At 36.3% G+C, this 24,168-nt stretch overlaps 1 protein-coding gene across 1 annotated transcript; it reads right to left on the reverse strand.

Annotated features, from left to right (window-relative positions):
* Positions 1–18,100: 18,100 nt before the first annotated feature.
* LOC112711009 (uncharacterized) lies at positions 18,101–22,559 on the reverse strand. Its single transcript, XM_025763521.3, has 2 exons — positions 19,091–22,559; positions 18,101–18,545 (listed from the first exon to the last, which is right to left on the reverse strand). The coding sequence occupies exons 1-2, from the start codon at positions 21,996–21,998 to the stop codon at positions 18,169–18,171; spliced, it is 3,285 nt and encodes a 1,094-aa protein (XP_025619306.1). The 5' UTR covers positions 21,999–22,559; the 3' UTR covers positions 18,101–18,168.
* Positions 22,560–24,168: the final 1,609 nt, after the last annotated feature.

Consider the following 24,168-nt stretch of genomic DNA (forward strand, 5'->3'; position numbering starts at 1 on the left):
TAAAAATTTTTCAAAAATATTATTTTTCTTTATTAATTTTTAGTTTTTCGTTGAGTTTAGTGTCTTATTGTAAGTTTGGTGTCAATTGCATGCTTGTCTTTGTCTTTCAATTTTCGAATTGCATGCTCTTTATTTTTCCTTGATCTTCAAATTGTTCTTGTCAATTTTTCTTGTTTGATCTTTGGTTTTTCCTATTCTATGTGTTTTCGTCTTTTCCTTGTGCATTTTCAAAATATCAGTTTTCAAAAAAAAATTATTTATTAAAAATACCTCTTTAAAACACGTTTCATTTATAGTTCAATTGGCTAGAGCGTTGGTTTGTGTTCTTGGTAATTGGATATCTTTTTTTAAATCTTTTTCAAAAATAATTTTTCTTTAATTGAATCTTGTGCCAAACTTTAAGTTTGGTGTTTTCTTGTTAATCTTTCTTTAATTTTCAAAAATTTTATTGTGGTTTTCTAAAAATTTTAAGTTTGGTGTTCTTTCTTTTGTTCTTGTTGTTCTTGTGAGTCTTCAAAGTGTTCTTGAGTCTTCTTTGTGTTTTGATCTTAAAATTTTTTAAGTTTGGTGTTTCTTGGTGTTTTCCCTCCAAAATTTTTGAAAACAAAGAGCATTATATCTAAAAATTTTAAATCTTGGATCTCTTGTGTGTTTTTCTCTTTCATCATAAAATTCAAAATTCAAAAAAACTATATTTTTTCTAACTATTTTTAAAACAATTATTTCGAATTTTTTTTCTAAAAATTTCAGAATTCATTTTTAAATTTTTAAAATTATAGCATTTTCAAAAATATTCCAACCACTTTCTCTCTCTCCTCATTTTTTCAAAAATCTTTGTAAAATATTTTCAAATTTTCTATTTTTTATTTTATTTTATTTTTTTATTTTTTGTTTTTTGTTTTGGTTTTTATTTTATTCTATTTTATTATTTCAAAAATAATTTTTTTAGATAATAAAATAAATCCACATCATCTCCCTTTCTCCATCATGGACCTAAGTGGAAATGAACAGTCCAGAAGGACTCTGGGGTCATATGCTAACCCCACTACTGCTTCATACGGGAGTAGTATCTGTATACCCTCCATCAGAGTCAGTAGCGTTGAGTTGAACCCTCAGCTCATCATCATGGTGCAGCAAAGTTGCTAGTATTCCAGTCTTTCACAAGAAGAACCTACAGAGTTTCTGGCACATTTTTTACAAATTACTGACACGGTACATGATAAGGAAGTAGATCAGGATGTCTACAGATTGTTACTGTTTCCATTTGCTGTAAAAGACCAAGCTAAGAGGTGGTTGAATAACCAACCTAAGGACAGCATAAAGACATGGAAACAACTGTCAGAAAAATTCCTGAATCACTATTTTTCTCCAAAATGGATGACACAGCTAAGGCTAAGCATCCAAGGCATCAAACAAGGAGATAATGAATCCCTTTATGATGCCTGGGAGAGATACAGAGAGATGATAAGAAAATGCCTCTCTGAAATATTTTCAGAGTGGGTGCAGTTAGACATCTTTTATTATGGGCTTACAGAGAAAGCTCAGATTTCTCTAGACCACTCATCTGGTGGATCTATACACATGAGAAAGACAATTGAAGAGGCTCAAGAGCTCATTGATACAGTTGCCAGAAATCAGCATCTGTATCTAAGTAGTGAACCTTCCATGAAAGAAGAGGCTAAAACAGTAACGACTGAACTAAGTCCTGCAGAACAAGTTACTGAATTCAATTAGCAATTAAATTTTCTAACAAAATAGCTAGCCAAATTCAAGGTGATATTGCAAGAAACAAGAATGGCTAATATGAATATGGAAGTGTAGTTGAAGCAAACAGAACAGCAATTGTCAAAACAAATAACAGAAGAGTGCCAAGCAGTTCAATTAAGAAGTGGGAAAACATTAAATACCTCACTTCAAGGCAGCAGGAAGCCAAGAAATGAATAGACTGCTACCCAAAATCCCTCTGAGGACAGTCAGAGCCCAGAGAGGAATAATTCTGGCTCTCAAACGCCAGAAAATGGGTGGAAAGCTGGCGTTGAACGCCCAACCCATGCTCAATCTTGGCGTCCAACGCCAAAAACAAGCAAGGAACTGGCGTTAAACACCCAAAGAAAGCTCAGTTCTGGCGTTCAGACGCCAGAAATAGGTAAGGAGTTGGTGTCTAACGCCACTCCAGCTTCCACCCCTGGTATTCAAACACCAATGGGGGATCAGACACATACAAGTGCTGATAGCAACTCCTCTAAAAAGGCTTCTCAACCCACAGCTGTAGGCAATAAACCTGCAGCAACTAAAGTTGAGGAATACAAAGCCAAAATGCCTTATCCTCAGAAACTCTGCCAAGCAGAACAGGATAAGCAATTTGCCCGCTTTGCAAACTATCTCAGGACTCTTGAGATAAAGATTCCGTTTGTAGAGGCACTTGAGCAAATACCCTCTTATGCTAAGTTCATGAAAGAGATCTTAAGTCATAAGAAGGATTGGAGAGAAACTGAGAAAGTTTACCTCACTGAAGAATGCAGTGCAGTCATTCTGAAAAGCTTACCTGAGAAGCTTAAAGATCTGGGAAGCTTTATGATACCATGCACATTAGAAGGTACTTGTACCAAGCAAGCTCTATGTGATCTTGGGGCAAGTATTAACCTAATACCTGCAGCTACTATCAAAAAGCTTGGGTTGACTGATGAAGTTAAACCAACCTGGATATGTCTCCAACTTGCTGATGGCTCCATTAAATACCCATCAGGCGTAATTGAAGACATGATTGTCAAGGTTGGGCCATTTGCCTTTCCCACTGACTTTGTGGTGTTGGAAATGGAGGAGCACAAGAGTGCAACTCTCATTCTAGGAAGACCTTTCCTAGCAACTGGACGAACCCTCATTGACGTCCAAAAAGGGGAAGTGACCTTGAGAGTCAATGAGGACGAGTTTAAGTTGAATGTTGTCAAAGCTATGCAGCATCCAGACACCCCAAACGACTGCATGAGCATTGATATTATTGACTCTCTGGTAAAAGAGGTCAATATGACTGAGAACCACGAATCAGAGCTAGAGGATATTTTTAAAGATGCTCAGCCTGATCTGGAGGAACCAGAGAGAATAATAGAACCTCTGAAAATCCCTCAGGAAGAGGAAAAATCTCCCAAACCCAAGCTCAAACCATTACCATCATCCCTTAAATATGCATTTCTGGGAGAAGGTGATACCTTCCCTGTAATCATAAGCTCTACGTTAGAGCCACAGGAAGAGGAAGCACTAATTCAAGTGCTAATGACACACAAGACAGCTCTTGGGTGGTCCATTAGTGATCTTATGGGCATTAGCCCAACCAGATGCATGCACAAGATCCTATTAGAGGGTGATGCTAAGCCAGTGGTTCAACCCCAAAGGCGGCTAAATCCAGCCATGAAGGAAGTGGTGCAGAAGGAGGTCACTAAATTACTAGAGGCTGGGATTATTTATCCCATTTCTGATAGCCCCTGGGTAAGCCCTGTCCAAGTCGTCCCTAAGAAGGGTGGTATGACAGTAGTTCATAATGAAAAAAATGAACTGGTTCCTACAAGAACAGTTACAGGGTGGCGTATGTGTATTGATTATAGAAGACTCAATACAGCCACCAGAAAGGATCATTTTCATTTACCATTCATAGACCAGATGCTAGAAAGACTGGCAGGTCATGAATACTACAGCTTCCTGGATGGATATTTAGGTTATAATCAAATTGCAGTAGATCCCCAGGATCAAGAGAAAACAGCATTCACATGTCCATCCGGAGTATTTGCATACAGAAGGATGCCATTTGGCCTGTGCAATGCACCTGCAACCTTTCAAAGGTGCATGCTCTCTATTTTCTCTAATATGGTGGAAAAAATTATGGAAGTCTTCATGGATGACTTTTCAATATTTGGAGACTCATTCAGCTCCTGTCTTGACCATCTAGCACTTGTTCTAAAGAGGTGCCAAGAGACTAACCTGGTTTTAAACTAGGAAAAATGTCACTTTATGGTGACTGAAGGAATTTGTCCTTGGACACAAAATTTTGAACAAGGGAATAGAGGTGGATCAAGCTAAGGTAGAAGTAATTGAAAAATTACCACCACTTGCTAATGTTGAGGCAATCAGAAGCTTTCTGGGACATGCAGGATTCTATAGGAGGTTTACAAAAGATTTTTCAAAAATTGTCAAACCTCTGAGTAATCTGCTAGATGCTGACACACCATTTATCTTTGATTAGGAGTGTCTGCAGGCGTTTGAGACTCTGAAAGCTAAGCTGGTCACAGCACCAGTCATCTTTGCACCAAACTGGACATTACCATTTGAACTGATGTGTGATGCCAGTGACCATGCCATTGGTGTAGTATTAGGACAAAGGCATGACAAGCTTCTGCACGTCATTTACTATGCCATTCGTGTTTTAAATGATACACAGAAGAACTACACAACTACAGAAGAAGAGTTACTTGCAGTGGTTTACGCCATTGACAAGTTCATATCTTATTTAGTAGGATCAAAAGTGATTGTGTACACTAATCATGCTGCTCTTAAATATCTACTCACAAAGTAGGATTCAAAACCCAGACTCATCAGATGGGTGTTGCTTCTGCAGGAGTTTGACATAGAAATAAGATGGCCACCATGTGATTTGAACTCTCTCTTTGAGTGGGCAATTTCTTGATGGATGTTGTGCATTTATCTTAATGCATTGTATTTCATGATCATATGCATCCATATACTTTAGCTTGAATGCTTTCATGCTTCTTTAATGCTTGCTTTACCTTACAAGTTCACTTAAAGCATCTCAAGCATACTAGAATGAGTAAAGTACATGCTTCTTTTGTGACATAGCTTTTATGCTAATTTGTGTTCTAAAAGGCGCCTAATTTAGAATTCACACACCTACTTGTCATCAATGTCACACTAATTCACTCACTTATTTCTAGTGATTTACCTCATTCCAATAATGTATGCTTTCTTGCTTTTATATCTTCTCCTCTTATGGTGTTGTATTTTTGTTTTTTATGATGGATGCACCACAAGCAATACGGAAGCAAGACTAAGAACACGTAGCAATTCGGAGAGTCGCCGTACCCCCTTACTCGTCTTTGAGTGCACCGAGGACAGTGCAAACTTTTAAGTGTGGGGAGGTCGTCCGACCGATCGGTGATTTTTAGTGACAAATTTCTAATTCCAACACTTTTGCATTTCATTTTAGGTTTTTAGGATTTTTACGTGCATTTTTCTTATTTTTGCATATATATACAAAATAAGCCTAGTCAAAATAATGAAAATTTTCAAGGATTTCTATCTATAGGGCACCAATTGATTTGAGTGAAAACTTTCCATTAAACTTGCATGAATTATATATCTTGTGGATCATGTTTTTGAGCTAAGAACACAAGCAAGTGAGATTTGAGCCTAATGGTGTGGTTACATCTTATAACCACTTATTTTTCCTTCTTGTGTGCATTATTCTCTTCATATGATTGTAATCTTTGATTTGTTTGATTCTTTATGTCCATTATTTTGTGTATTCATGCATTTATATGATTGAGGCCATCACTTCATTTAGCTCACCTACCCAAAAAGCCTTACCTTTTATCTTTCATTGTTAGCCAAATTTGAGCCTACGATTAACCCACTTGTTCTTATTTTAGCACATTACAAGCCTTAAAGCGAAAAACAATAAATGTCCTTAATTTGGATCTTTGATTGGCTTAGGCTAGTGTGTGAGTATCATTCAAGTGTGGGAACCTTGAGACATTGGGTGAATAAAAAGGTAGTTTTGTATTTTTATTGAAATTATTGGGAATTGGGTACATGCTCATGTATTGATCAAATGTATAGACCTTATGCATTGATGCTCTTGTATATAGAAAGAAAAAAATAAGAAAAAACAAAAGAAAAAAAGAAAAGAAAAGAAAAATAATATGGAAAAGAAAAAAATAGAAAAAGAAAGAAAAAAAAGAAAAAGAGAGTAACAAAAAGGGGACAAAATGCCCCAAAGCAAGGTCCAATAAAACTCAATACATAAGTATTGTAAAGCAAAAAGAGAATGCATGAGTATGTGAAAAAAAAAAGTGAAAAATGGGTAGTTAGGTTAGAACTTAATTGTATAGGATGTCATAGGTTAGGTGGGAAGTTTAAGCTTATCAAAGATTCAAATTTCAAGCTCACTTAACCATATATGCATCATACCTTGACCCTAGCCCCATCACAACCAAAGAAAAGACCTCATGATACTTGTATGCATGCATGGAATAAATGTTGATTGTTAGATGGAAAACAAATCTTGGAAAGCATGATTAGGAGAGAATTGAGAGAATCAACCCTAAACACTTGAGCGAATAGAGTGCAAACACTACCGGTGAGGGTTCGATTGCTCAACTACATGCTTCCACCCATAATGTCACTTTTCATGCAAATTTGTAAAAATATTTAATAGCTCAATTCAATTGTGGTTTGGCATGGTTGTTAATACCTTTTGCCCTTGTGCTTATATATGCTTCTTGGAAATTGATTTATTTTGACCAAGCAATTGCATTCATTTAGATAGTTGCATATAGGTAGATTGCATTTAGTTAGTTCCATTGAATAAATGCCATACCCTTTACTTCATTCTTGGTTTAAGCATGAGGACATGCTTGGTTTAAGTGTGGGGAGGTTGATAAACCCCGTTTTGACGGTTTATCTTGCATTGATTGTAAGAGATTTTATCACCTTTTACCCACATTTATCCATTGAATTAGCATAGTTTTGTGATTCTCTCCTTATTTGTGCTTAGATGTGAAAACATGCTTTTTAGGACTTAAAATAGCTAAATCTAATTCTCCTTGATTCCATTAGATGCCTTGATATGTTTGTTAGTGATTTCAGATTGAAAAGGCTAGGAATGGATCAAAGGAGTGAAGAGGGAAAGCATGCAAAGTGGAGAAATCATGAAAAGTCAAAGAAGTTGAACTCGCCCATGGACGCGCGCGCGCACCTGGCGCTTGCGTGCACCTTGCGAATCACCCCATGGACGCGTATGCGTGCTGTGCGCATACGCGTCGGTGCTGGTTTATGATTTTTTAATGAAAATGTGACCAACGAATTCTCAAGGGTTGTAGGGCCCAATCCCAACCAACTTTGGCGCCAAAGATGCTATTTAAAGCCAAGGATTGAAGAGCAAAGAGAGATTAGTTCATTCACACTCATTAGGATTAGTTTAGAAGTAGTTTCTAGAGAGAGAAGCTCTCACTTCTCTCTAGGATTAGGATTAGGATTAGGTTTAGTTCTTAGATCTAGGTTTCCATTCACTCATTCTTTTACTTCTACTCTTCAATTCATTGTAGTTACATTCATTCTTCTTCCATTCTTTTGTTATAATTTCCTTTATGTTGTTCTTGTATTTTGTTGTAGATCTACTTTTGTTTCTTCCACTCTCTTTCAATTCAATCAAGGTAATTCATAATAAATGTGTTTCTTTTGATTGTTGTTGTTAAGTCCTTTCAATAATTGTTGTTAGATTCTATTCTTGTTATCAAGTTACTATGCTTTCCTTTTATGCTTTCCAAGTGTTTGATGAAATGCTTGGTTGGATTTTAGAGTAGAGTTTTATGTTCTTGGCTTGGAAAGGTAACTTAGGAACTCTTGAGTTACTAATGTCCAAGTAATTGATGATTGGGATCCATTGACTCTAGTTCTCACTAATTGAATTAGTGGAGAGTTAGGACTTATGGACTAGGATTGATATAGCTCATTTGACTTTCCTTTACTACTAGTTAGAGGATGATTTAATGAGATTAATCCTTGCCAATTCTCATATTGTGGTTAGTGATTAGGATAGAGATCCTTGACCACCAACCCTTGCCAAGACCTTTTTAGGCCTTAGTTTACTTTCTTGCCATTTATCTTTCATGTTTCTTATTAAAACCCCAAAAATAATTCACAACCAATAACAAGACACTTTATTGTAATTCCTAGGGAGAACGACCCGAGGTTCAATACTTCGGTTTATAAATTTAGGGGTTTGTTACTTGTGACAAAACAATCTTTTGTATGAAATGATTATTGTTGGTTTAGAAACTATACTTGCAATGAGAATTCAATTGTGAATTCTAAACCGTCAAAAATCCAATCATCAGCTACCAAGAGGAAGAGGTTGAAATTGAAGAAGCTTGCAAAGAGGTGAAAGTTGTCAAAGAAGAACACAAAGGAGTGGAGCTTGCACGTTCATTAGAAACACCCCCCTATGTTGCCATCATCCTTCACAACATTCAAGTGGGTAAAATTCATATCCCTTAGCTTTCTAATTCCACTTGAATACGGGCTACTGGAGACGGATGGTCAACTTAGAGCTCTTTGTGGCATTAAGAGTAAGAGAAAGATGGTCAGTGGTAAGAATTGTCCTGTAAGGTTCATTATGATTGGAAGCTCAAAGTTTAAACGCAAAGGTTGGTGTAGAGCTCAACTGAATAGGTCTAGGAAGTAGTTTGGCTGCTTCAGTGAGAATTCAGACTGCTTGCCACCAAGATGGAACAATATTGCCCAACTTGAAGATGGGTGTATAAACAAGATTTGGATCCAGGAATATATGAGGATCAACTTTGGGAGCTCAAAGCTTGTGGAGAACTTCATCAATGCTTGGTACATTTACTTGGTATTGATAGAGCTTATTGGAAGTCCAAGCATTGGTGGAAGTTTCAAGATGAGTTCAAGCACAAGCCACCATGACAAGGAGCTTGCCAAATGTCCAACTTAAGGACTATAATTAAAAGTGCTGGGTGGGAGACAACCCACCATGGTATGATCGTTCCTTTTTCAATTCAGTTTTGTTTGTTTTTGAGTTTTATTTTCTCTTATTGAACATGGAATTGTTCATAACATTTGCATCTGCATCTGCATACTAGATTTTGCATCTTGCATATTAAAAAAAAAACGCACGCGATGCATCCGCGTCACAAGTGCGTGGGGAAGAAATAAGATTGAACAAAGAGTCACGCGAAAGTGTGGCTGGAGGCGTGCCTTTGGCACAAGTTGATCCACGCGACCGCGTTGCCTACGCGTCCGCGTCATATGGCAAAAAATGCCTCCCACGCGTCCGCGTCACCCACGTGAATGCGTGCCCTGTAAATCTACGTAAAAAGGGTGTATGGCCGAAAGTTGAGCTGGATACGCGTGCCCCATGCGTCTGCGCCATTTTTCAGAAAAAGGCCAACCACGCGATCGCGTCCCCTATGCGACCGCGTCACCCAGATTTTTGGCAAAATGCATTTAAACAGAGAGTTGTGCGAACGCGAGGCTGCACTCGCGCCACTAGCACAAATCGAGTCACGCGTTCACGTCCCACACGCGTCCCCTGCGCCGCACAGCCTATCCATCCCAGCGCCAACTATCTTATCTTTTCTTAATCTTTTTCTTTCCCCTTTCTTAATTCTTTCTTCTTCTTTCTTTACTTTCTTCTATTATCTCTATTCTTCATCTTATTCATTCTTTTTCTTCTTCTCTCTTTACTCTCTTCTTTCTCTTCTTCTCCCTTTCTTTTCTATATCTGGTGTTTTACATTGGTGTTACAATCTTTTTACTCATCTGTTGCATATCTCCTGCATTATTTTAGGTGCTTCTTAACTTGTTTACTATTTAGTTGAAATTTCATGTGCTTCTATTATTTTCTCACTTACATGTTGTAGCTACCATGTAATTAAGACCCTCATTATTTGGCATTAACCCACCCAGACTTTATTTATATTTTTATTTTTATTTCTGGGTTACTTTTTCTTTTTTTTCCTCTTCTTTCAGGCTGGCCACCAAGAGGGAAAAAGACGAGTTTCTAACTGGAACTGTGAACAAGTTTACCGCACAATCTTTGGAGAAAAGCATCAGTTGGAGCAACCCGTCCACCTGCACATCTCAGCATGCACCGAGGACGGTGCAATCTTTAAGTGTGGGGAGGTCAATACCGATCTCCATGGGTTAGCTATTTTCTTCTTTTCAACACCATTGTTTCATTTGTAGTTCATTGTTGCATTTGCATGTTGCATTGCATGTTTGTTTGATTTTATGCATTTAGCTACTGCTTGGTTAAAGTAATGAGTTTCTTTTTAAGACCCTATTTTTGAAAAAAAAATTTCACTAATTTAAATCAAAATTTAAATGTTAAATTTGTTTGGAAGTTGTATTTGGAACATAGTTAAAAGCTAGAACACACAACATGTGAGATTTGAACTTATTTACATGGTTACATTATTTAACCATAAATATTTTATTCTTGTGTGTTTTCTTCTCTATAACTGTAATATTTTCTTTGTTCCATTCTATATGTCCATTATTTAGTGTATTTACATGCTTGCATATGATTGAGGCCATATTTGATTATTAACTCACTTATCCCAAATAAAATCTACCCTTTTATGTCACCCTTGTTAGCCACCTTGAGCTTTTTAATCCCCTTTTGTTTTATAACCACATTACTAGCCTTAACCAGAAAAACAAATTAAAAATCCCAAGTTGAATCCTTGGTTAGCTTAAGATAGATATTGTGTATAATTTAAATGTGGGGAATTTTATGGGAACATGGGATGATAAAAAAAAAGTAGGGAATTGAATTGAATACGTTATTTGAAAATTTGGGAAGTATGCTCATGTGAAATCAAAATAATTAAATTACCATGTGCATTGATAAAAAAATAAAAATAATTAAAAAAATAGAAAAAAAATTTATGAAGTAATTAAATAAGGGGATACAAAAAAATTTATTACCCCAAATGCAAAATAAAAAGAATCAATGCACATGGGACAAAATTCAAAAATAAGTTTGATACATGAGCATGTAATACAAAAGTGGAAAAATTTGGGTAGCTAGGTAAAGCATTTTAAATTGTATAAAGTACGTATATGTTAGGTGAGATCTTAGACTAATCAAGAATTTACTTTGTTAGCTCACTTAGCCTTATATTTGTATCCTTACCTTTACCTCAGCCCCATTACAACCCTGAAAAGACCTCATGATGTTTGCATTGGTATACTAAATACTTGTTGATTGGTTAGATGAAGAACAAAGCTTAGAAAGCATGACTAGGGAAGAGTAGAGTGATTGACCCTAGACACTTAAGAGATTAGAGTGCATAAACACTACCAGTGAGGGTTCAATGCTTGATTCTATGTTCCCTGCTTTTATGAGCTATCTTCTTACAAGTTTACTTGTTTTCACTGTATGATTTGAATTAGTGGAATTTGATTCATATTTCTCTTGGAGAACTTATTTACTTTTAACCAAGTAGATAGAAACATTTTGCATGTAGTTGCATTCATATAGATAGGTTGCATTGCATACTCTCTATCATGCCTTCACTCTTATAGCTTCTCTTGAGCTTAGCATGAGGACATGCTAATGTTTAAGTGTGGGGAGATTTGATGCACCACTATTTCGTGGTACATCTTGTATTTAATTGAGTGGATTTTATCCACTAGTCTCACACTTATTCATTGAATTCGCATGTTTTATATTTTCCTTCCTGATTTTGTGCTATGATTGAAAACATGCTTCTTTGGTCTTAATTTTGCTATGTTTAATCCTCTCTTACTACCATTTGATGCCTTGATATGTGTGTTAAGTGTTTTCAGAGATTACAGGGCAGGAATGGCTTAGAGGATGGAAAGGAAGCATGCAAAAGTGGAAGGAATACAAGAAGTTGAAGGAACTGCAAAGCTGTCAGCCTGACCCTCTTGCACTAAAACGGCCATAACTTGAGCTACAGAGGTCCACGCAGACACGTTACATTTGCGAAAATCAGCGTGGCAAAATTCATTTCTAGCGAATCCTGGGCTATTTCCGGCCTAGTTTCAAGCCCAGAAAACACATATTAAAGGCTGCAAAGTAGAGGAATGAAGAGGAAAGACTCATAATTCACACTTTTCATAATTAGATGTAGTTTTTAGAGAGAGAGGCTCTCTCCTCTCTCTTAGGATTTAGGATTAGGATTTTTAGAAATTAGGATTTATTTCTTCTTCATCACAGGTTCAATATTCCTTTTACTTTATATTTCTCTTCCACTTTTAGATACTCTAATGCTTTATTTGTATTTGACTTATGTTGCCCAATTGGCTTATGAGCTTTTCCATGTTAGATTTGACTGCTTTTATTAATGCAATTGAGGTATTTCCGATTTATGCTTGCTTTATTCTATTTATGATGTCATCAATTTAATTTAGAATTTTCCCTTTTGGCTCTGATTAAGTAATTGGTGATGCTTGAGTTATCAAATAAAGCAGTGGTTGAAATTGGCAGATCCCTCTAAAGCTAGTCTTCCCACAGGGATTGACTAGGACTTGAGGATCAAACTAATTATTCCACTTGACTTTTCTTTGCTTTAGTAAAGGTTAACTAAGTGGGATTAAAATCCAATTCTCATCACAATTGATAAGGATAGGACTTCCAGTTCTAATACCTTGCCAAAAGTTTATTTTATTATTACTATTTTAATTTTTTTATCATTTAACATTCTTCTTCCTTACTTTCAAAACCCCAATTTACAAGACTCATAACTAATAATAAGAACACCTCCCTGCAATTCCTTGAGAAGACGACCCGAGGTTTGAATACTTTGGTTATCAATTTATTTAGGGGTTTGTTACTTATGACAACCAAAACGTTTGTACGAAGGGATTTTCTGTTGGTTTAGAATCTATACTTACAACGTGACTATATTTTTATAAAATTCTTTACTAGCAAAAATCCTAACGTCAGAGTCGTATGCCCGGATCCCATACTTTAGTTTCTCTATCATCCTCTTATTGACTTTCACTTGTACCTTGGATAAACAACCTTCCCAAGCACCTTTGAAGCACCCACTTGAATGTTGGAATCCTCCAAATTGAACCTTGCACCACTTGTTCCTTGAACTCCATTGTCAACCAACATCCAATCCTTGATCATTTAACACTCCAAGAAGCACCTTATGTTGGTGATCCGTCTCCAAGATAGCGATTTGATGTGGTCCGATGAAGCTCATTGAAGATATTGTTACCCACTCAAATTGCCCTTGGGTTAGAGTCACTCTCTTGGACTCTTGCATGAATGCCTCCAATTCTTAGGTGATCACCTCTTCCTCACCACCCTTTTTAAGCTCTTCCCTATCTCTTTCAAACTCAAGTGTGGAAGGTTCCTCAAGATCATTGAGGGGTTGACCAAGTTGGACAAAAAATCATTGATGATGTAATCCACTTCTTGATCAGACTCCTTCAATTCTCCCTTTACCTCTTCCGGTTCACTACTTCTACCTTACTCCTGTTGTGACCCAAGCCTTGGCTCCTCTTCTTCTCCTTGAGGCTCCATGTTCTCCTCCTCTTTACACTCATTTGTTACTACTCCACATTCCTTAAGGGAAATATCTTGATTGCTTGAGCGTAATAGGGTCAAGCGATTCATCACTTCGGCTATGGTGGCCATGAAATCCCTTTGCTTCCTTCGGAACCATACTTGCTCTTGGAAGAATGATTGAAGGTCTTGTTGTTCTTGGGACAAGGGTTGAAAAACTTTACATTTAGGTGGAAGAGAAGGTTAAAAGGTTGGGAGAAAGGTTAAATAGTTGGAAGTTGTGTTAGTGACACACATCAACACTATAGAATCTAACCAGTCAGCCATACTAGGGGGAACCTTTGTAGACATCTCAATGATATTTCTACATGAAGACATAAAGAAACTACACCTACAACAAGAAAACAAAAAGAATGTCACTATCGAACAACTTGGACAGAAACAGAAAATGAAGAAACAACCAGCAAATAGCAGGTATGGCAGCAAAAGGGCACCCCAAGATTCACAAAAAAGCAAAAGAATCATCATCAAAACCCTGAGGCACCCTTTGGAGGCAACAATGCAAATACAGAAAGAAGAAACGCAAAAAATCAAAACCCTAGCCTTACCAACAAACAAGATAGAAATCAAAGAACTTCAACCTTTTTAAAAACCCAAAAGCAAACCAAGATCAAAACTTTGAAAGGAAAACAGAAACATGCAAACAGAGAACAAAACATTAAAAATGGATGCAACCAGGAAAGGGAACGGGAAAATGTAACACCAACCTACGACAAAGAAAGAAGCAACAGCAACAAACACACAGCAACAACAACAACGATCCACGAACACCTCAAAAAGCTTCAGAGAAGAAGGAAGCCTGGGGCAAAATCAAGGGAGCCAGATGCAAAAGTTTTTGCAGAGAAGAAGAGAAGAAGTAGAAAACTGAAAAGAAATAAAAAAACCTCTGTAATTTCAAATTGAAAGAGGGAACGAAACAGCAAAAAGGAATTAAAAGCCCTATTAATAGGCTTTAAAAGCGCTTGCATACTCCCAAGGAAACAACGCTTTTGAGAAATGAACGCAGCAATAAAGAAGTAAAAAAAAACTCTGCATTTTGAAATGTAGCATTTAAAATGACGCGAAACTCACATAGGAAGGAGCAAACCGGACAGATGCTTGAACACGACTTCCTCAAAGGGATCGAAGCTTGAAAGCACAATCTTAAGGGGAAGATGAAGCTCAAGCAGGGGCATTGTTCATACCCTAGACCGAGCTATAAGGTCCAGGTTGAATGAGGATATAACAGCCGACCTCTAAGGTTGGCTTGCCACCGACCTCTTCGTAAAAGAGTTTGGCCAAATTGCCATAAAGGCCCAAGAAGGCCCAAAGGTGAAGGAACCACCGCCCATACAAGAGCGGTCGACCAAAAGATAAAGATAAGATAGCCAACTTATCATAAAGAAAGATCATTAATCAATACTATAAATACACTGGAGTACCCAAGTATAACTGATACTCCAATTCTACAAAAAAATCTGCCTAAAGCCGGTACTGGCTTAAGCATCGGAGTCTCTTGCAGGAACCACCCCCTCCGTTGAACGAGGACCCGCAACACCTCCCACTCCTACAAGTCGGGCACGGCAGCCTTGATCAATCTAGAAGATCTCATCTGAGATTGACCTCTTCATTTCAGGTAACCTTTGGAACAAGTATGCATCATGGATTGAATTATGCTCATAGTATGTAAGAGGAGGTTGTTTCCATGAAGATTGTCCATATGCTTGAGGCTCCTCCAACCTTTGATTTTCCCATACTTAATACATATTCTCATTGAAATTCCCATTTCCTACAACATAATTAGAATCAAACTCAGCTTATAGCCAAAAAGGTGAGAATTTATAATAGAAAAAGAAAATAAAAACAAAAGCTACCAAGAAAACAAGGAAAATAAATTCCTAAAACTAGCAAAAAACTAGTAAACAAACCAAAAATCAAGTTATTCATAATATCAACATATTAACAATAACCAATAACAAGCGCACTGATGAGCGGATATTTTATACGCTTTTTGGTAGTGTTTTCATATAGTTTTTAGCATGTTTTACTCACTTTTTGTTGTATTTTTATTAATTTTTATGTAAAAATAACATTTCTGGACTTTACCATGAGTTGGTGTATTTTTTGTAATTTCATGTACTTTCTGGCTGAAATTGAGGGACCTGAGCAAAAATCTGATTCAGAGGCTGAAAAAGGACTGCAGATGCTGTTGGATTCTGACCCTCCTGCACTCAAAGTGGATTTTCTGGAGTTACAGAAACTCAATTGGGGCGCTCTCAATTGCGTTGAAAAGTAGACATTTTGGGCTTTCCCGCAATATATGATAGTCTATACTTTTTCTGAGATTTGATGGGCCAAACTATCGTTTAAACGCCCACCAGAGACCCTTTTCTGGCGTAAAATGCCAGAACTGGCACCAAAGCTGGAGTTAAACGCCCAAACTGGCATCCAAGCTGGCGTTTAACTCTAAAAACAGGAAAGCTAGGAAGCTAGGAAGCTCAGCCCAAACACTCACCAAGTAGGCCCTGAAAGTGGATTTATGCACTCTCTACATCTAGTTACTCATTCTCTATAAACCTAGGTTACTAGTTTAGTATAAAAACTACTTTTAGTGAATTATTTTGGAACTTATGAAATTTTGACAAATCCTATTGTATCTTCTACAATATGAACCTCTAAATCCCATAGGTGGGGGCGAGGAGCTTTGCTATGTTTCCATGGATTAATGCAATTACTACTGTTTTCTATTCAATCACGTTTGTTTCTATTATAAGATACTCACTCATATTTCAACATGGAGAATGTGATGATCTGTGACACTCATCATCATTCCCCAACTTATGAACGCGTGCCTGACACCACTTCCGCTCTACATGAGCTCAACGTAGTCATTGGGCGACAGCTTGAGTGCATATCTCTTGGGTTTCTAATCCACGAGTTTGACCTGCATCTTCTGACAACAAAGCACTCAAACTCGTGAGATCAGAACCTTCGTGGTAGAGGCTAGAACCAATTGGCAGCATTCCTGAGATCCGAAAAGTCTAAACCTTGTCTGTGGTCTTCCGAGTAGGATCTGGGATGGGATGACTGTGACGAGCTTCAAACTCGCGAATGTTGGGCGCAGTGACAGTGTGCAAAAGGATAAATGTATCCTATTCCGACACAAGTGAGAACCGACAGATGATTAGCCATGCAGGAAACCGTAGAGGACATGTTTTCACTGAGAGGACGGATGATAGCCATTGACAACGGTGATCCACCAACATACAGCCTGCCATGGAAGGGACATGCATTTTTGGAAGAAGAAGACAGTAGAAAAACAGAAATTCAAAAGACAAAGCAATTCCGAAACCTCAACTTGCTCTATATTATTGAATAACAAGTACCATTCTTTTCATGCTCTTTTACTTTTCACAAACAAAATTCTTTTTATTATTAATCTCCTGACTAAGAGTTACAAGATAACCATAGATTGCTTCACCCTGGCAATCTCCGTGGGATCGACCCTTATTCACGTAAGGTATTACTTGGACGACCCAGTGCACTTGCTGGTTAGTTGTACGGAGTTGCAAAAATGTTAATGAAATTCCGCACACCATGCACATTAGCAATTCTCCGATAACAGCGCCAAAAACTTAACGTAGGAAAATCGTAGGTTCGTAATTTTCATAAAAATAATCATCCACAATCACAAAAAAATAAATAGTTGGTTTTGTAATCTTAAGAAAAATGATTTTTTAAATGATTATTTTATAACATATATATAAAGAGACATATTAATTGTATTTATACTTTAAAAATTATTTATTTTTTTAATATGAAACTTACAATAATCGAATTCTAAAGTATATATTGTTATTTAAATTACTATTTTAGTATTTTAATTTGTTAGTTATATAATTTTAAAATTAATCATATTTTACAATACCATAATATAATTAAAAGAATAAGGTTTAATTTTTTATTAGTCTTTATTGTTTTATCATTTTTTTAAGTCCTTATAATTTAAAATTTTGATATTATGTTAAATCCTTATATTAGATAAAAAAATTCTCAATTAGGATTTTTTTAACTTTTTAAAAATATTTATTTTTATATTTGATATACGATGAATTATAAAATTTTTTAAAAACAAATATTTCAGGATTAAGGGATATGTTTTTAAAGATAAGTACTAAGGTTCTAATTAAACAATTTTTTTTACCGAATATAATAATTCGACTATAAACTCTTAAACTATAAGAAGCTAAGTAAAAAATTATTAAATTATAAGAAATAACAAGTACTTAAATCAATAAATTATTAATATATTTTATTCTAATTGTCAAATTTTTTGGATTCGTCACCATTCTAAAGCTTTATAGTGAAGATGGATAGATTCAAAATTTTATGTCGTGGGACAAATACATAATACGTGACAATAATAAAAATTTATTTATAAACATATCAAAATCTGTTGAATTAAATAACGTCAAAATATTAATTATTGAATAGTTTTTCATCTATTTATTATCAATCAATATATATATATATATATATATATATATATATATATATATATATATATATATATATATATATATATATATATATATATATAATGTGACGATTAATTCCTTTACTTATAACTTAAATACATAGTAAATGTAAACTTAATCAACATGGTAAAGAAATTATCTTTTAAGCAAGATGTTTTTTGTTCCACTTTCGAAATAGGAAGCATATTTTAATTTTTATAAATTTGTTATTACGAAAGATTAATACATGCACTGAAATTAGTACCATGTTAAACAAGTTAAACTTTCTTTACACTTTACACAAATTATTCAGGTTTATTAGCATCTTGATTCTTCACATGGAGAAGATAATGAAGATGGTTGCTCTACTCGATTACTAGAACTTACAAGCATTGACACAACTTTGCGCATACTCGGGCGCCTTGAAGCACACGTATCAGTGCATATCACAGCAATTTTCAAGACATCACATATCTGAGCAACAAGTATTTTATCCAATAGATGCAGGTTCAATCGAGTATCAAAAATGTCCAGTGATAAAGAATGTTTGTGTATATGATTTTTCACCCATGACACGAGATCACCACCTTGATCTATTGGTTGCACTGCCTTCTTGCCAGTCAGTAGCTCCAAAAGGACAACACCATAGCTATATACGTCACATTTTTCAGTCACTTTCACGGTATATGCATACTCTGTTAAGATGTTAGAACCATCAATTATACAACAGAATTTATGTCTTGAAAGATGTTAAACAAGATATCCAGAATCATAAGCTGTGAGTTAGTTATAATGAAAAAGAATCAAGGTTCCAACAATTTTTAATTAGATTTCTATAGCTTAAAAATTTGTAATCAAGTCCTTAACATTGAGTAGAATAATATCAACCATGTTCCGATGGTGTAAACATTTCTAATAAATCGTTATATTACAAACATTTTCAACACCTCTCTCTAATTTGAAAATTTTGTGATAAAGTTAAGCCCCAATAGTTGATGATAATTGATAAGACATTTTCTTTTTAAATTTTTTATACACGTATATATCACAATTTTAAAACCATATAGACTATATAATGAACTTAGAAATTGTTAACTATAATGAACTTAGTTTTTGTACAATATAAGGACTGATTACCGAACTTTTAAACCATATAAACTAAATTGAAAGGATAAGGGAATCAAGTACAGTGGAAGATTGACTAATAAGAGGAAAATATGTTTGGATGAATATTACTCACCTGGGGCAATGTAGCCATAAGAACCTGCAACTGCAGACACTGATTTAGACGTTGACACATCAATCAGCTTTGCCAAGCCAAAGTCACCAACATGAGCTTCAAATTCATGATCAATGAGTATGTTACTAGGCTTAATGTCACGGTGGATTATCCTAGGCTTGCAATCATGGTGCAAATAAGATAGTCCTTGTGCAGCTCCAAGGGCAATTCTAAATCTTTTACGCCAATCAAGACTACAAGTTGCTCCTTGCAATAACTCCCTCAAGCTACCCTTAGCCATGTACTCGTAAAGTATTAGTTTTGAGCCATGATAGGTGCAGAAGGCATGCAATTTCACAATATTTCTGTGACGTATTTTTCCCAAGGTAGAAATTTCAGCGCGGAAGCTGTCATTTAAGACCACGCCTTCCCGGCTCAAATCTAGCTTCTTAATAGCAATTGTGTCACTGGTTGATATATCTGCTCTGTACACAGTACCAGTGCCACCTTTTCCAATGATATATTTGGGGTGGAAATTTTCAGTGGCTTCAACCACGTCTTGGAATGTTAAGACCTCCTTTGAGAAGAAGTACATGTCTGAAACAGGTGGAGCATGTGATGTGTCAACGTCTAGCTGTGGCGAAACGGAATCCACCGGACGTATCATGAGATATATAATTACCACAATCAGAACTAAAGAAACAGCACTAACGACAGCTGCAGCTATAGCCAGTACCTTCCCTAGTTTATTTGGAGAGGGCGAAGCATTTTTCGGGCAAGGGCGAAGAATTCCACCGCACAGTCCTTTATTTCCAAAGAAGCAGCTGGATGTCGAGTTCTGGAAGAAGGGTAAGGAAGGTAAAGGCCCAGAAAGATCATTGTTTGAGAAGTTGCAGGCCAACAAACTTGATAGTTGCACAAAGGTGGATGGAATTTGACCACTCAAATGGTTGTTGTTGAGTTGGAGGGATTCTAGCATGTTAAGTTTCCCAAGCTCAAAGGGGATTTGGCCTGTGAGTTCATTATGACTGAGATTCAATGTGATCTGTAAGGCCGAGAGGGCACCCAACTCGGCCGGTATGCAACCACTGAACGAGTTTTCACTCATTTGCAATTCAGTCAAGCGCACAAGTTTCCCTATTGACGCTGGAACTTGCCCTGAAAAGTTATTTCCTGTGAATCTCAGAAGCTCCAACTGAGAAAGAGTTCCTATCTCACCTGGAAAAGGACCTACAAATTTGTTATGGCTGAGATCAAGCCGTTGGAGCTTCTTGCAATTGAACAGTTCCAAAGGTAATCTACCATAAAGATAATTTGTTGAGACATTAAAGGTCACTAACTGCGAGAGGTTACCCATTTCTTTTGGCAGCTCAGACGAAAAACGATTGTTGGAAAGGTGAAGTCTCTGCAAGCTTATGCAGTTACCAATTTGTGGAGGAAGAGGACCAGTGAAGTCATTCTGATCCAATTCCAGTGCAGAAAGATTAACAAGTCTGCACAAAGTGGAAGGAAACCTGCCTCGAAAGTTGTTAGCAAAGAGACGAAGCTGCACCAAAGACTTGCATCTTAAAATCCCATAAGGGATACTTCCACTGAGCTTGTTTGAACCCAAGTTCAACAGCATCAACTTAGAATTTTGGCATAGATGAACTGGAATTCTTCCCACCAAGTTGTTGAATGATACATCAAGCACCCAGAGTCGACTGTTGGCTCCGAGCGCTCGAGGAATGGAACCAGTTAGTGAGTTGTTGAAGAGTTGCAAGGTGGTCAAGTAGAGCAAGTCCTGAAATCCAACAGGAATAGTACCTCTGAGATAATTGATAGAGAGATCAACATCAGTCAGGTTCTTCAAAGTTGTGAGCTCATTTGGGATGACACCGGTAAGCACATTCTGGAAGAGATGAAGCAATTGTAGCCCTGGAATCTTAGCCAACTCAGCTGGTATTCTTCCGGTCAACAGGTTCTCTGAAAAGTCAATCTCAGTAGCAAGAGTAAGGTTCCCAATTTCTCTTGGAATTTCTCCTGTCAACTCATTGTGGTAAAGGTACAACTTCTTTAGGAGCACAAGGTTTCCCAGCTCCCTTGGGATTGATCCCACAAGCATGTTCCTATATAGAGCCAGTACCTCTAAATTTGTGCAGTTTCCAAGCTCCTTGGGTATGGCCCCATTGAAGTTGTTTTCCCTAAGGACCAAAAATTTTATGTTCTTGAGCAGCCCAAGTGCTTTTGGAATTTCACCACTTATCTGATTCTGAGTTAAACCAAGATATTCCAAGCTCTGACATCCACCTATCTCTTGGGGTAGACTTCCTGATATCATGTTTTGACCGGTTCGGAAGCGTCGCAAGCTCTTAAGGTTGCCGAAAGAACTTGGCAAAGATCCAGTGAGATTATTGGTGTATGCAGTAAATACTGTGAGTGAAGAAAGGTTACCAATTTCCACTGGAAAATGCCCAGACAGTCTGTTGTTGTGAACGTACAATTCTGTTAAATCCAAAAGCTGGCCGATTTCAACAGGAATTCGGCCTTCTAAAAGATTGTTGTTGAGAGCAAGAACTTGCAAGCTTGAGCAGTTTCCAATCTGTTTGGGTATAATCCCAGTCAAGGAATTTCCAGAGAGGTTAAGGCGAGACAAGTAAACCAAACTACCAATGCTGGGAGCCAAAGATCCGGAGAGGTTCATCGAATGCAAGTCGAGAGACACCACCACTGGATTGCTTCCCATGCTGCAGTTCACACCCTTCCACCCACAAGGCGTGGAATCACTTGAGTTCCAATTCTCCAGGTACCTGTATTTGTCGGAAAATTTCCTTTTCATTTCAAGAAGGTATTCACCCTCTGCATTGAGTCCTTCAGAAGGACAATATAACACAACAGTTGAAAGAGTAAATATCAGCGTAAAAACCAATGCACGTGAATTATTCTCCATATGCTGATCTACTAAGAGCACTTGCAGATGCAAATTATGTACACTTTCTATACTAAAGGTGCATACTTTCTTCTGCTCTAAGTAGAAATGGGAAATGAAGCAAATTATAAGATTCACAAAAGGGTTGAAATTTTTGTAATGGACAATACAGCTAGAGTGATACTTGCCATAATAACGGGAACATACATTCTAGCTTAATAGTGGATAAATTAAGGACTAAAAGACATCACATTCTTTGAACGACAAGTTCATCTGAGAGACTAAGAGATCCTTTACATATGTTAAGGTTTGTGATGGCCGACAAAGGACGAATGAATAGATTTGATATTCTTTCCACACACTCCATAATAATATTATAGAGCTTCTCCATCCAGTAGTCTTTGGAATTTCAAAATTTCAAATGGTGCCTCTTTGGTTTGATACCAACTGGTTCCAATCAAAATCAAAAGCGAGAAAATATAGAATTGATAGAAAAAAGAAAAGAAAAGTAAATGGACAAAGCCTTGGTTGACTGTGGGAGTGGCTGTTAACAAAATGATGGGATGGCACGCTTAGCTTTTCAAGATATATATGATATGATATATGATATAAGAGGACGACATAAACTCATTCCATAAAGTTGAAATGGAATCTCTATTATGCACCAATTAACCTGAAGATAAGTGGGGTTTTAACTAGCGGCACATCCTCATTCCTCAACCTGAATTCTACCTAAGGTTGGCCGGTAGGTACATGTTTGATGGTACATAACTGAACCACAAAATTTGTCTCCTTTTGTCAAACTACTTTTTCAAATTTCCCCACCTTGTTATATTGTCTACAATTTCCAAATTTTTGTTGTACAAAATATAGTTATCATTCTCTTTATTTCGTTTGGCCGAATTTGAATTCTCTCCTAGAACGCTATGTTACGTGTTAACTTACAGAGGGAAGAAAATGTCTATGGAGGAAAAGTGTATCATACTTGTGGACAAATTATTACCGGTAAAGTATATTTTTATGTCCCTAAAGCTTGGCAAAAGTTTTAAAAATATCCTTAAGTTTTATTTTGTTTTAATTTTGTCTTAGAAGTTTTCGATTTGTATCAAATATACTCTCAACGACTAAATTTTCAAAATATTTAAGACCAATCTAACAATAATGTATAAGAATTATGTTTGATTTACTTGTATTGAGGGTTGTTCTTATAACATTGTTGTTGAATTAGTCTTAAATTTTTAGAAAAATTAGCCGTCAGGAGTATATTTGATGTAAATCGAAAATTTTTGCGATAAAATTGAAATAAAATAAAATTTAGGGGTATTTTTGAAACTTTTGTCAAACTTTAAGGACAAAAAATATACTTTACCCAATTATTATTATAATTGGCATGAGACTTTAAGTCAAGTATAATGGACTTATCGAAATTTACCTAGAAGATCGACGAATACCTCTCCTTATAAATTAGTTTATAGTCATGATGCAGTATTACCCTTAGAAGTTTATCTCAATGAGGCACGATAAATTGCTAATTAAAGATTATTTGAGTGCAATGTTCGATGAATTAAATGAGTTAGATAACGAAGATATTTTGGCGCTTGAAAATCTCATTCATAAAAAAAAATGTATTGCTCGTATTTACAATGGACGAGTAAAAGAAATGTGTTTCCAAGTGGGTGAATTAGTTCTCAAAGTTATATTGCTGATAAAAAGAAAGTAAAACTTTATGATAACTGGTCCCATAATTGGGAAGGCCTTTTTCAAGTAATCGATTTATACTCCAAAAATGCATATCACCTCCTATAATTTTTGGCATATTCATCCCATCCTCTTGATTCAAATGCAAATTTTGATCTCCTTCATCATAATTAATAATTCGAGCAATTCTCTCCACTTTTCTAGCAAGGTGTTCGAATTTTGATTTGTGATATGCCATCATAGGATTCAAAGTTGTAGTCATCTGCTGGATTAATAAATTGACCAGATTGTGATGACTTTCATCAACATGATGTCGAAAAGCAGTCATTGAACTAGAAGTAATCTATGTAGAATCCAATTGATAATTCCAAGAAAATTTAGAATATAATGGGGGCACTGAGTTATCACTAAAACTTGATGAATTTTCAAATCTATTTGGTGGAAAGCCATAAATAGGCCAACCAGCAGTTGCTGGTGTTAGACCTAGATTTTT

This window comes from Arachis hypogaea, chromosome 9, assembly GCF_003086295.3.
Source record: "Arachis hypogaea cultivar Tifrunner chromosome 9, arahy.Tifrunner.gnm2.J5K5, whole genome shotgun sequence".
Classification (NCBI taxonomy): domain Eukaryota; kingdom Viridiplantae; phylum Streptophyta; class Magnoliopsida; order Fabales; family Fabaceae; genus Arachis; species Arachis hypogaea.